This window comes from Microcaecilia unicolor, chromosome 2 (genome assembly GCF_901765095.1).
Source record: "Microcaecilia unicolor chromosome 2, aMicUni1.1, whole genome shotgun sequence".
Taxonomy (NCBI): domain Eukaryota; kingdom Metazoa; phylum Chordata; class Amphibia; order Gymnophiona; family Siphonopidae; genus Microcaecilia; species Microcaecilia unicolor.
This window is the reverse complement of record NC_044032.1, coordinates 428,376,576-428,391,233: the sequence shown is the minus strand read 5'-3', so window position 1 is coordinate 428,391,233 and position 14,658 is coordinate 428,376,576. Positions and strand designations below refer to the sequence as shown.

Below are 14,658 nucleotides of genomic sequence, written 5' to 3'. Positions count from 1 at the left end.
AATCCAGATAGTCAGTAGGCAAGAACAAGTAGAAACGAAACACACCACTAACAAGACACTCACCCAAGCAGAAGCCGAGGTGACAGGTGAGGAAAGTTGCGTAGAAATAGTGCCGGCGTCTGACGTCGCAGAAACTAGGCTAGAAGGGAAGCTGCCATAGGACAGGAGGATCAAGAGGTGCAGTCAATGCCCAATGGGAGAGGGGCTCAGAAGAAACAGAGACAGCCCATAGGCAGGAACAAAGGGAGAGGGAGGAGACTAGGAACCTGCCCGTAGGGTTAGCCAATCCCCGGCGAAGCAGAGAGGGCCGGAATCCCGCCCAGAACAGAGCCAGGCACCACCCCACCGGCGGCGCGTCCCGGACCGCGCGGGGCGAACCGCCAGAGGAGGGAAAACGGCAGCGCAGTCCTGGGACGGCGGTCTCCCAGCACTAAGCCGACCACGACGGCAGGGAGCCGCCGAACCCAAGGTGAGGAGCGTGACACATGCAGTTGTTACTTCTCATGATAGCATTAGGTTTGGCTTCTGTGCCAACAAAACAGGAGAACTCCACCTCACAGCTCTCTCATAATCTCACGCTTTTTAAGTGTACTACAATTCTGGGGGGAAAAGGTTTTTTTTTATAAAAGGATTCTAGCCAGAGAAATTCCATTAGCAATCTGTACACGCTATCACAGATCTAAAGAGAAGTCCCCCCCCCCCCCCCCCTCTAATGTAGACCTTACTTCGGAAGGATCATGTGGACCAAGAAGGTTAGATTGAGACATTCTAAATAACGGGCTACTAAAATGGCGTTCCATCTCCACACTTCCCTCAAGAGACTGTTCAGCACTGGCCTGGAATAGGAAGTTGCACGGGAGGGAGGGGGGGGAGTGCAGGATGAGGCAAAGGCAGGTCTTCCAGGTCGGTAGCGTGGTGATCAGTGACAGTGACTGAAGAGGAGGTGAGGTAAACACGGGGAGAGAGAGGCAGGACAGCGTTAAAAATACCAGCCAGCATTAAAAAAAAAAAAAAAAAAAATCCAACATCAATAACATGTTAATTGCCCATCCCTAGTTATATGGCTTTCTGAATGTTACTAAAAACTTTTTTTTAATTTATTTATAAATATTTTAGCTTTGAAATAGTTGTATTTTAACTTATTGTGGGGTATTATTTTGTATAATTCCTGGAGTTAGTCCAGTTTCTTTTCTTTGTGAAGAACACCAGGTACACTGAACTTTATAGGTATGTGTGGGGTACAAATGTGTATTATTATTTATTTAAAAATTCAGCTAACTGGGAGGCCACCATGTCCTCCATCACCTTTAGTCCAGGGGTTCGCAACTCATTCCTCGGGAGTGACTTACGCATGTCCCTGCAGGAGCTACAGTTGGCTGATATAGCTGACCAGTTAGAGAAAACCCATCAGGAATATTTTGAATTTGATAACCGCTCTAGCAGGTTGCTGGCGCACAAAATCAAACAGCAAGCCCAGCGTAATTATATTTTTTTTATTCAGGGGAGTGATATGGGGGGGGGGGGGGTATTGCTAACTAGCACAGAAGAGATACATGCGCGATTTTTGCAATTTTATGAAGCCCTATACACACCTGAACAAACTCCTACTGAACATGAGATAGAAACCTTTTTGGCTAATATACCTTTGCGCAGGTCCTGTCAGAGGGACAGACCGATCACCTCTCTAAACCTATAGAGTTAGAGGAAGTGCTATGGGCCATCAAGGACCTACCATCTAATAAGGCCCCAGGATTGGATGGATTTTCCAACAAATTTTATAAACTTTATAGCTCTCATTTGGCTCCTGTCTTACTAAGGGTCTTTCATACATTTGACAGAGTGCAGGAACTCCCATATACATGGCGCCTGGCGCCCGCCATTACGTTGCTACCAAAGCCGGGTAAGGATCCAATTTATTGTGGGTCCTATGGAAACTGACTATAAAATCTTGACAAAATAATGGCCCATCGGCTTCAGCGGGTGTTGCCTCGATTAGCACACATTGATCAGACGAGCTTTATAACTGGCAGACAGACCTTTGATAACATACGATCTTTGCTTCATATTATTTAGTGGGTCCATGATTATTATATTCCTTCATGTCTATTGATGCGGAAAAAGCAGCGTCTATTGGCGTTTTTTGTTCTTTGTGCTCCAGAAAATGGGATTCTGGGGGCACTTCATGCCATGGCTCCGTCTACTATATACGGCCCCTTTTTCAAGCTTGCGCATTAATGGATGCTACACGGACCCTTTTGAGTTGCATTGCTGTACGCGACAGGGTTGTGCAGTTTCCCCCCCTTCTTTTTGCTCTCTCTATTGAGCCTTTGGCACAACTAGTACATGATACATCTAGCATTAGGGGAATCTCAAGGGGGGGGGGGGGGGGGAACACAAGATTATGCTCTTCACTGATGTCTTGATGGCATTGACTGATCCTATGGAGTCGCTGAAAGGGATCTCTGAGATCCTCACCGATTACGGGAAGGCAACAGCATCTTCATCGGCTGCAAAGCCCAAATCATGAAAAAACTCCAAACCGCCCAAAACACAGCAGCCAGACTCATTTTTGGCAAACCACGATTTGAAAGTGCAACTCCACTTCCTGAAAAACTTCACTGGCTCCCTATCAAGGAACGCATAAATTTCAAAGCCCACACAATGATCCACAAGATCCTCCATGGCGAATCTCCAAGCTTCATGACCAACTTGATCGATCTTCCAGCCAGAAATAGGTCCAAATCTTCCCGAACATATCTCAATCTTCATCTTCCCAACTGCAAAGGCCTCAAATACAAAACCTACTATGCTTCCAACTTCTCCGTTATAGGCAACCAACTCTGGAACGCAATACCACGACACATCCGAACAACCAATGAACACCTACCCTTCCGAAAGCTGCTGAAGCCTTACCTCTTCAAACAAGCTTACCCAAACAACCCAACTTAATTCTCTAACCTAATTCCACACCACCAGCACTACCCATACTCCAGTCCTCTCTCCCACATCTCTCCCCATTGTTTCTATTCTTTTAACTTGAACATCTCTTGATACTTTGTATCATACTTTGTGTATCTATGTGATACTTTGTACCATACCTTGTACCATACTTTGTGTTATCTCTGTGATACTTTGTACCATAGCTTGTAAGCCACACTGAGCCTGCTATCAAGCTGGAAAGAGCGGTGTATAAATGCTATAAATAAATAAATAAGGCCTCATGCTTTAAAGTAAATATGACTAAATCAGAAATTCGAAATCTTAATCTGGACTCCCGTGAGGCCCAGTAGCTTCAGCTACAGTTTTCCTTTCAGTAGGCACAAAAGTCTATCAAATACTTATGTATCCAAGTGACAGCTCAGATAAAGGGACTATATCAAGCTAACTTCCCAACTAAATCAACTCCTGGCTGAGCTGGACCATTGGGAAGGCCTAACACACCTGGATGGGTAGAATTCAGGCAGATAAGATGATGGTGTTGCCTAAGCTCTTATATTTGTTCATGGCACTTCCTCTTCCCATACCACAGACCTTTTTTTAGATGACTGAACAGGAGAGTTTTTTGCCTACATCTGGAAAAAGCGCCCACCCAGGGTACGGAGGTCTATGCTATATGGGAGTACCCCACTTTGAGCTTTACTTTAAAACAGCCCAGTTGCGTATAATAGGTTGAATGGATGTGGGAAGGAATGACAAAAAAATGGCTAGACTGGTATCAGCAGGGATTGGGTACCATTCCGGTTTGGGCGGTTCCATGGTTCCCGGGAAGAGATCTGCTTCGTGTGTCCTGAGTATCCTCCCCTATGGTGGGTTTTCCACTACAGATTTGGTATAAACACCTCAAAACTATCCCTTCCCGTATCGGATACACTGAAAATTCTTGGAGTTACAATTGATCGACATCTTACGCTTGAAAGCCATGTGAGAAATACAACTAAAAAGATGTTCTACTCAATGTGGAAACTGAGAAGAATAAGACCTTTCTTCCCACGGACCATCTTTCGAAACCTGGTACAATCAATAGTGCTCAGTCACCTGGATTACTGCAATGCACTATATGCTGGCTGCAAAGAACAAATCATCAAGAGACTACAAACAGCCCAGAACACTGCAGCGAGACTCATATACGGAAAAACAAAATATGAAAGCGCCAAGCCCCTGAGGGAGAAATTACACTGGCTCCCACTCAGGAAAGCATCACGTTCAAGATATGCTCGATAGTCCATAAAATTATTCACGGAAATGCCCCAGCCTATATGTCAGATCTGGTAGACCTGCCACCCAGGAACGCTACAAGGACATCCCGCACATTCCTCAACCTCCACTTCCCCAGCTGCAAAGGTCTAAAATACAAACTAATGCATGCGTCTAGCTTCTCTTACCTGAGTGCACAGTTATGGAACGCATTGCCGCGCAGCTTAATAACTACTTATGATTTAACTAACTTTCGCAAATCCCTGAAGATCCACCTATTCAACAAGGCATACCAATAAGAGCAACAACCATAAATGTCCTATATCGCAACCACCTATTAGCAATGCTTTTGCTTGTTTCTGCTTATTTGAATTTTGATTACGTTACTTTCTACGACATCTCCACCGTACCTAATATCAGTAAGGTTTTCTACCTATATCTACTTGCTTACATTTCGACTATGTTATTCTCTATGTAATACTAACTTATCTCCTAATCTACTATCTACCAATAACAACACACTGTAAGCCACATTGAGCCTGCAAAGAGGTGGGAAAATGTGGGATACAAATGCAATAAATATAAGGTTCGAAAGATGTTCTTTTCAGATAGTACTATTTGTCCACGGCTATACAACATGCTCCCTCTTTTGAGCCAGGGCCTCAGGATCGGGTTTAAGTGTGAAAGTTATCAGATGATGGTCAGAGAGGGGAGGAGTTGAGGCACAGAAACTGGGAAGTGAGCAGTTTGAGAAGAAGATAAGATCAAGACAGTGGCTATTTTGGTGAATAGGGGTAGTGGAGCACAGTTGAAGATTGAAAGGAGGATGTTAAAGCAAGAAACTGAGAAGCATAAGAGTCAGAGGGAACCTTAGTATGAATGTTAAAATCTTCAAGAATGAGGGAAGGAGATGAAGGTTCAAGAAAGAAGGAAAGCCAGTCATCAAAGTTGTTGAGAAAGGAACTTATCGGGTGGTCGATAAATGACTGCTACTCGGAGAGGCAGAGGAATGAATAGACAAATGGAGTGGAGTTTGAAGGAAGAAAAGTATATATATTGTCTCCACTTTTGACGTTTGTAGAATCTCTCATTCTAGACATTTTTGCCTACACTGATATTCAAATTTTGGCGCATGTTAACCTGCTGACAATTCTTCTATCCAGATCCTAAATACCAAGTTAGAAGAAATAGCCTATTGGCTTCTTGCGCACAAGCTTAATCTCAATTATGGGAAATGCACAGGGGTCTTGTTTTCTCATTTAGAACATCAGACTTTGGCTCAATTTGTCGTCATAGCTGGTACATCCCTCACCTTAGTTCCAGCAGTTCTAGTTCTTGGGGTAGTCGTGGATGTAACACTGACTTTTTTTTACCTCGTATTGTAAGATTATATGCAGCTGATTCTTTAAGATACGGAAACTCTATTCAATCCGTCATTTCAGCGCTGGAGTTTTTCTTCACTCTTTTTTTATCTTATCTAGCCTTGACTACTGCAATGCGTTATTCCAGTGACTTCAGAAAAAGGACATCCAGTGTCTTCAACTAGTCCAGAATGTTGCTAAACATCTTCTGACTAGCGCAAAGCGGTTCACTTATGTTACCCCTTTACTCAGTGAAGAGCACTGGTTATCTGTTGCATTTCGTATTTATTATAAGGTTTTACTATTGGTCCATAAAACCTACCACTCTGGTCAACTTTCCTGTCTCTCGCAATATCTGGTGCCATTCTGCCCTTCCAGAAGGGTTTGTTCATCTCAGGAATTCTTGCTTTAGGTCCCGACCTTTCACACTATCCACTTATGTGTTTGTTTACGGCTCTTTCATGTAATAGGTCCTCTTCTCTGGAACGCTGCCCCCGGGCACTCTAGCTGGAGACCTCCCTATCTTTATTTAAGCCCCAGCTTAAGGCTTATTTGTTTACTAACGCATTTGATTAGAGCCAGACTTTGTGGCCTGATGGTGTTCTGTGTGCTGCTATTTTTAGGTTTCTTTTCTTACGTGTATCCTCTTTCCTATAACCATTGTAGGTCCTTTCTCAGCATTATTTTGTTTATTGATTATTGTGAACCGCTTGACAGAGATTTCTCCAATGTGGTACATCAAGACTTAAAATAAACTTGAAAACTAGGATGAATTCAAAACAAAACTTAAATGACCTTATGATGGGCAGGAGTGGTGGTTAGAAGGCAGCTGTAGTAGCTGGGAAGTAAGGACAGTGCCAGGTAGACTTCCATGGTCTGTGTTCTGAAAATAACAAAAACAGAGTGGAACCAGCTTCAGGACACAGACCGTAGATCAGGATCAATTATGTGAGTTTTATTCCACATTGTTGGTCTGACTGAATGGACCATGCAGGTCTTTATTTGCAGTGATTTTTTTTTTGTGTGTGTATGTGTTACTTTGTGCAGATGATTTGAAAATGCTAAATATTGTTTATTCTTGGCATTTTTCTCTTGCCAGCACTGAATAAAGAGCCAGAAAGTTCAGAAGAAAATACAGGTGTAAATTTTGCCTTTTTAAAAACACTATCACTGATTCAAAGTATAACAGATATACAATGTTTTAGTTGGATCCACTGGAAAAGGCAATGTTTATGCAGATTATATGTTTCTTGTAATTTAGAGAAGGGTATCCATTTATGTTTGTCCAAGAGTTGATGTAGATACCAAATTTTAGCTTCCATCCAATTGGGCCAGGCAATACACCTCCCATTGATTTTAAGATTTGGATTGTTCCAGAGAGGAATCATGGTGGTTGAGTGAATTGGTGCTTTTACACAAGAGTCCAGTGAATTGAAAGATATTTGAGATGCAGAGATAATTGGATTAGTTTCTGATTTGTTTGTAAATGACCATGGTAGTAATTATAGTGGGATATCTTTATATAGTTTTGCTTCCCATTTTAGCCATAAAGGTTCTGGTTGATCTTCTCTAGAGATAATCCATGAGGAGCTTTGTCTAAGTATAAAAGCTTTGTAGTAGTCCTTAAAGTTTGGAAAATTAACTCCACCATGTTGTTTAGTAGACTTAAGATATTTTAAGGCTATTCGAGGTGGTTTATTAGACCATAAAAATTTAGATAGGATTTGTTCTATATTTTTGTATGTGTTATCATTAAGCATAATTGGTAACATGCTCAATACATAATTTACCTTTGGAGTAATCATCATTTTTATGGTATCTAATCTACCCCACCAAGATAATTTGAGTGGTGACCATTTTTTAGACATATCATTAACACAATTCAGTAGATGTGTTGCATTGAGGTTAATTGTATCATTAACATTAGATCCAAACAATACACCTAAGTACTTCAAACTGGTGGGAGACCATTTGAATGGTGATTGTGTATATTGATATGATCTTGCTGACATATTCATAGGTAGCATTTCTGTTTTTGTAGCTTTAACATTAATACTTTAAAGGACGATACACCAAGTTATTTAACATTGTCATCAACTGGATACAAAAAAGAAAACGGCCTCCATATGGTACAAAATCCTACAAGAACATTCTTCTCATCCTCCATTGGCTTTGCAGAACATTTGGAATAGAGAAATCAACTCTCAACTATCAGAAGATCAGTGGGAAGAAATTTGATCATCTCTATATAAATCGTCAAAATCATCAGCTCTTACACAATCGTCATTTTATATATTACATAGAGCTATGTGGACACCATATAAACTATCTAAGATATCAAAAGATGCTTCCAATCGTTGCTGGTCCTGCTGCAACAATATAGGAACCTTGGACCATTTAATATATCATTGCCCATTACTGGATGAATATTGGTCTCAAATAGAGAAAACAATTTCTCTTATACTAAATTTAAAGATTTCTTTAACTTACAAAACGATAATAGCAGGAGATTTCGGCACTAACAATATATTATCACCACATATAATTAAACTACTACGTATATTGATCCAAGTGGCTATAAAATTGATATGTTAAAACTGGAAAGATTTTACAAAGTTAACCTACGAAATGTGGTGGAACTCAGTATGTCTAACAGCTAAATACGAGAGAGAAGCAGCAGAGAAATGTGGTTCCTTTATGGCATATAATAAAATTTGGTCTCTGGTGATTAAATATTCATCCAGCTAAGTAATTAATGTACAGGTACTTTTCAAACATTGGCATTAATACTATAACATCTGATATGCATGCATACTTCATACGAATATACATATATGTATATATATATATATATATAGTCAGAGTACATTGACCTTTCTGTTAACTGTTATTGTCATTGGTACTAAATTTACAATATGTTATAAAATCAATAAAAAACTGATTGAACTAAAAAAAAAGTATAACAGCTGTTTTCCCAGAGAAGATTTTCAGAGAACCCTCTAAGCTCAGAGTGATGAGTGTAATATCTTTTTGTTTTTGTTTCAGAGAGGCTAAGATGGCAGTGGTGGTGAATTCTGAACTTGATCCCATCTTTTTGAAAGCACTAGGCTACCTGCATTCAAAGAGCAAAGATTCTGCTGAAAAACTGAAATCTCTGCTTGATGAGTCTTTAGCCAGAGGAACTGATTCAAGCTACCGTCCACCACAAAAGGTATGAGCACAGAATTATACATTGTAATGCTAGATCAATTTTCAGCCCCTCTTGTCCTTCCAAAATATTCCTCACTCGATGCTCCTGTTTATAAATGAAAGATATGGCTTATTTTCTGAGAAGGGAGCAAGTACATGAGTTGAGTATAACTTGCATAATTTTCATATTCTCCCAGCTGAGAGGACTTTTACAATTCTGGAATAGCCACGGCCATCAAGGGCCACAACTAATGAAATGTACAAACCAAAACATTTAATTTTTAAATTGCATTATCTTAAATCAAAAGGCTGTAAAATCATGCTGCCAAATAAGTGTGCCGACAAGCGGCTACAAATTTATATGTGCACTGCACATAGGTATTCTGGGAGATGTAGTTTGGGTGAAGTTGTGATTGACATGTATGTTTTATCAAAATATGCTAGTGCACACATGCAGTACATGCACAAATTTACTCATTTGGAACAAGTGTAAATTTGTGCCCGAGGATTTGTATGCTGTTTGGGCTACTTCTGGGTGTCTGGTTTATAAAGTTGCATAGGTGCCTATGATACATTTATTATTTAAAAAAAAAAAAAGTACCTAGTACTACTTATTTAGGAATAGTGTGTCTTTTCTGTTATGCATAGAGATTGGTTCAGAGGAGTGGGCTTGACATGTATGTCAAAACTTTGAAGTTTTTGATATGGTAACACTAATAGATCAATGAAAAAAATATCTGGTTCAAATATACACTAAATATGGATTCAACAGTATAGAAGTTTAATCCCAGTTTGATGGTCCACTTTTCCTAAATAGTTATTGGGTAGAGTTTTAGATTTGTGGGCGATTATTCTCGAGGACAAGCAGGCCGACGGTATTCTCACATCTGGGCGACGTCATCTGGCAGAGCCCGGTTCGGTCGCTGCCTAGCATATATAGCTATTAGAAAATTCTAGCAGCGTTCCACCGTTTATGCACGGGTGTCTTCCCACCTGACACACGAGTGCAGGTTCCTTTCCTTGATTTCTCTCATTTTCTTCATAGTTCTTTTCAGTACCTTCCCTTTTATTTTATTTTTTGTGCAGCTCTTTAGGCCCCTTTTCAGCCTGGGCACAAACCATGATTTGAGCTTTGCCCTTTTTGATGTTCAAGATTGAAGATTTTAATTTTGCCACGATTCTATTCTCAATGTCTAAGAAGACCCTAGTAGCTTCAAAAAGCACACCCAATGCAATCGGGTGATTTCTGCCACGGACCTGCACAATTGATGTTTACAAATGCATCTGAGTACACAGAGGGCATGTTATGTCCAGCAAGAGAAACTTTTTGCCTCCTCGAAAACCAGTCCTTTGACTGATGACTTCCCAGACTTCTACCATTGGAAGTGCACCAGCATTGAGGAGGTCTCCACCTCCCTTGACATCAGGCACTGAAAGTAGGCCCCCAAGACCGGTCCACATCAGACCTGACACTAAGGACGAATGCAGGTTTGACATCATCCACATTGGTGTCAAGGGACCGTGATGCTAAGCGTTGAGGGAAGCCAAAGAGGCACAACATTGTCCCTTTTGAAGCACTGTGCTGGGAGCACTGGGGCATTGGTGTCACCGAGAAGGTAGCTCCCCTCCCCAGTACACCAGTCTTAAAGCAGCCAAGTTTCCACTTCCGGTTTGATACCAGCTCTTTCTCAGGCTGTCTCTGAACCAGCTTCCCCAACCTTTACTGATGCCTGTCCTCGATGAGTGATACTGGGCCATGCTTAGGTAGGAGTTGGTGCAGATGTTTTGGCCTCATACCGCTTAGGCATTGAGGGCTTTTGCACTAGTCAAGGCAGGTTCTGGGGTCAATGAAGACAGTGATGGAAGTAGTGCCATGGGCAAGGACTCGTATATGGCTGTTCTCAGCTGCTGGTGTCTGGTGTCACAGAAGTATGACCTTCTTCATCTTCCTTGGATCCTGGTTGCCAGACACAGTATACAGAGGAGGTTGTTGCCCAGGAATTTGACTGTCGGAACTCCCTTTCCAATAACACAGTGGAAAGTGGTGACAACGGATGGTAGCAAGTCATGTTGGGGAGCTCATTACAAGGTCATTGAACAGGAGTCTCAGTGGTCATTGAATTGCTTGGAGCTCAGGGCAGTGCATAATAATTTATTTGCGATTTCTCCGACAATGCGACAGCAGTGGCTTATAACAAGCAAGGCAGGATCCACAGCGGTGATGGTGGTGGAGGCGGCCTCCCTTATAAGTTGAGTGAAGAAAAGTCTCTGCTTGTCAGCAGCTCGCGTTTTCTGGAATGTGGAAGCAGACTTTCTGAGCAGGCACTCCTTGGACCCAGGAGAATTGGAACTATCCAGCTGATAGTGGACCGATGGGGTTCTCTCCTTCTGTACTTGATGACAATGAAAAGGAATGCTAATGTGCCCATGTTCATCAGTCATTGGAAAGAACTGGGCTTGATGGGAATTGATGCCCTACTGCAGCCCTGGCCAGAGACATATCTACTGTATGTCTTCCCTCTTTGGCCCACAGTAGGCCACACATTGAAAAGGATTGCATTATACTGGGGTTGAATAATTCTCATAATCCTGGATTGGCCATAGTGAGTGGATCCAATTCAACTGCTGGACAGGGATTCTATCCTTCTTCCCACAGGTACATGGCCTAATGAAGGCAGGTTCGGTGCTCATGGAGGATCTATACCCCTTTGGTCTTAAGGCTTGGCCATTGAAAGGGCTCAGTTCAGATGAAAAGTTTATTCTGATTCGGTCATTGCTACCTTGCTTTAGGCTCAGAACGTTCTACATCCATGAAATGTACAAGGGTGTGGAGGACGGTCAAGGGCTGGTTTTCTGAGTGCGGACTTTCTCCCTTCTCGGATTGTGCACATCCTAGTGTTTCTCCAGGTAGGCCTTCAGAAAGGATTGGTGTTAGGTTCTCTAAAAGTAGACATTGCATCTGTGTGGCTAACATTGGAATTCATTGGTGGGGGGGGGGGGGGGAGTAAAATGTTGGCAGATTAATGATAGCTTATTGGAATACCCTGCGGTAGTTGCCCAAATAGTCAGAAATGTGACTATTTTCAGTTTAATGATTCGAAATTTCATTCCTCAGATGTTAACTGGGAATGTTTGAAGGTAGTCCTCTAGTTCAGGGGTAGGCAACTCTGGTCCTCGAGAGCCGCAGGCAGGTCAGGTTTTCAGGATATCCACAATGAATATGCAGGAGATAGATTTGCAAGCACTGCCTCATTGTGGATATCCTGAAAACCTGACCTGCCTGCGGCTCACGAGGACCGGAGTTGCCTACCCCTGCTTTAGTTTATTGTTAGGAGCATCTCACAAGAGACTGAGGGGAGAAATGAGAGCTCTAGAAGAGGCCTGTTAGCAAGGGAAGGTATGAGCCTTCTGGAGGTTAGAAATGGCTCAGGGTAAACTTTGCAGATGGAAGAAATCCACCACAACTTGAACCAGCTTAAATGAGACTTGTTTTTTTATTTGGGGGGGGGGGGGGGGGGGTTGAGTTAGGTTATAAGGTGTCATGGGCGATAACACTTAGGCTTAAAGTGTGGAAAGGCAGGCATTATAATATCAAAATTTTGTGCTAAACAGAGGAGGGGATTAGTACGTTGGAAGACATAAGTAAAATATTTGTGGAGTTCATAAAGAACTATATTCCCCTGAAACAGCAGCACTAGTGATAGAGGGAGAACGCTTTTTGAGCACTATTCAGATTCCTAGATTATTTGATGCTGCTCAGGCCATACTGGATACCCCAATTCAGTTTACAAAAATTTTACAGGCCATCAAGGAATTAAAAGTAGTGAAAGCATCAGGGATTGATGGTTGTACAGCAAAATTTTATAAGACCTTTAAAGATTATCTTGCAACCATTAACATACCTATTTAATGCAATAGGCATAGAAAGTCAGCTACGATTGATGTGGTAGGGAGGGATTCCAATGTTACCGAAATAAAGGGAAGATTTTACTACCAGGTGTGGATTATATGGACCCATATCCCTGCTAGGGGTGGACTTCAGACTGTTTACTAAGGTCTTAGCTAATAGAATACTCCAAATCCTACCACAAATAGTTCATATTGATTGATCAGGTGGAATTTGTGCCTAGTAAACTGGTGGACAATAATATTAGAAGAGGTCTTAAATCTGATCTGCCATACTAAGGAACTTTCTTTGCGTCTCTCTGACACTGAAAGTGATCAACAGGGTTTACTGGCCATACATGTTTCAAATCTTAGAGAAATAAGGATTGGGACCACAGTAGATAAAATGGATTAAAGAAATGTATAGGGAACCCTTGAGGTACATAGAAGTGAATGGTAGTTATTCTGATGTGTTTCCCCTACTAAGGGAAACCAGGCAGTTATCCCTTTTCCTCCGTATTATTTGTACTGCCTCCTAGAACCTCGGGCCCAAAAGGTGAGAACTATAACTGAGATCGAGGAAATTGAGGTAGGTAGGATGGATGGATTTACAAAATATCTCTTTGCTGATATCTCATTTGTGCTTGGCAAGCAGCAATGTCCTTAGCAGCAGTTATAGATGAATTGAAGCAATCTTGGAACCATGGATATTGTGGTCAAATATTTATAGATTGAAATTGCTTTTTTTTTTTCCCCTTAGTTTGGTTTAAGTTGTGGAATTTCCTTTGTCATGACATTTTTGTTTGTGATTTGCTTAATTTGATATAATCTCAGTAAAAAAATAAAATAAGAATTGAAGCAATTTGGGCTAGTGTCAGGGTTTAAAGCTAACATTACCAAATCAGAGATATTAAATATAGCAGTGAGGTAAGGCAGAGGTTCAGGCCTTAGGCAAGTGATTCCTCTTTAGTGCCACAGGGGCAGAATCTATAAAGCAAATTTTACATCCTTGTTGACCAATGTGTTAAGATGTTAATGAATGCCAAGTTGCAAATATCTTGGATAGGGCGCTTGAGGGTCATTAAAATGATGATATTGCCCAAGTGTTTGTATTTTATTCCAGATGCCATCAATTGATATTCCCTCATCCATGTTTTATAGATTAAACAAAATATTAACTGAATTTATTTGGCAGAAGAAACAATCGAAATTAGGAAATTTTAAGGCACACTGTGTAAGAAGAAGGAAGAGCACTTCCAGATTTTAAAAGATACTATAATATGGCACAATTGCATGCTGTCTTTGATTGGATAATAGTCCCCAAAACCACAGGTTCAGATAGTAAGCGGTATGAGAGAGGAGTGTGTGGGAATGGATGGTGGAGAAAGAGGCTTAACGTTTAAAAAAAAATAATAAAAGAATTTATGGGGCAGCCCATATATGAGACTTAGTGATTATGGAAAAATGTGTTTTTTGGATGGCAAATAATATTCTAGGCTTGCCCCCTTAAGGAATAATCCAAATTCATCCTTGAAGTTGCATGCTAATGAAAGAATTGAATGAAACACACAACAAAAATGTAAACACTAATTCTATTAATGAAAATATTTACAACCAGAAGCATATTAGTATAGTGAAGGAATTGAATGAAACACATAAAAAAAACATAAACACTAAGGGACCTGTTTACTAAGCCGTGCTATAGGTATGCTAGCGTTTTTAGAATGCACTAACGCTAAAGACACCCATAGGAATATATGGGCGTCTCTAGTGTTTAGCGCGTTCTAATTTTAGTGTGCACTAAAAACGCTACCACACCTTAGTAAACAGGGCCTTAATTCTGTTAATGAAAATATTTACAACCAGAAGCATATTTAATTTTAAAAACTGTGCATTTTTAATTAATCTAAACTTGCTTGCAAATTTATGCAGGATATACTAGTCTCTGCTTGCTGCCATAGAAAACCAGAAGCCTTAATTAACTCTAGATTCAAATTCTCTCTTTGATTAGTTTATGACCTAAAATGTT

At 40.9% G+C, this 14,658-nt stretch overlaps 1 protein-coding gene across 1 annotated transcript in view; it reads left to right on the top strand.

Moving 5' to 3' along the window:
* The first annotated feature begins 363 nt into the window (after window positions 1–363).
* The window catches only part of INTS12 (integrator complex subunit 12), a 61,420-nt gene continuing 47,125 nt past the window's right edge, over window positions 364–14,658 (top strand). The window contains exons 1-2 of the mRNA XM_030190765.1: window positions 364–469; window positions 8,601–8,766. Coding sequence (XP_030046625.1) covers window positions 8,611–8,766 — 156 coding nt within the window. The 5' untranslated portion in view covers window positions 364–469; window positions 8,601–8,610. The remainder of the gene's footprint in view (window positions 470–8,600; window positions 8,767–14,658) is intronic.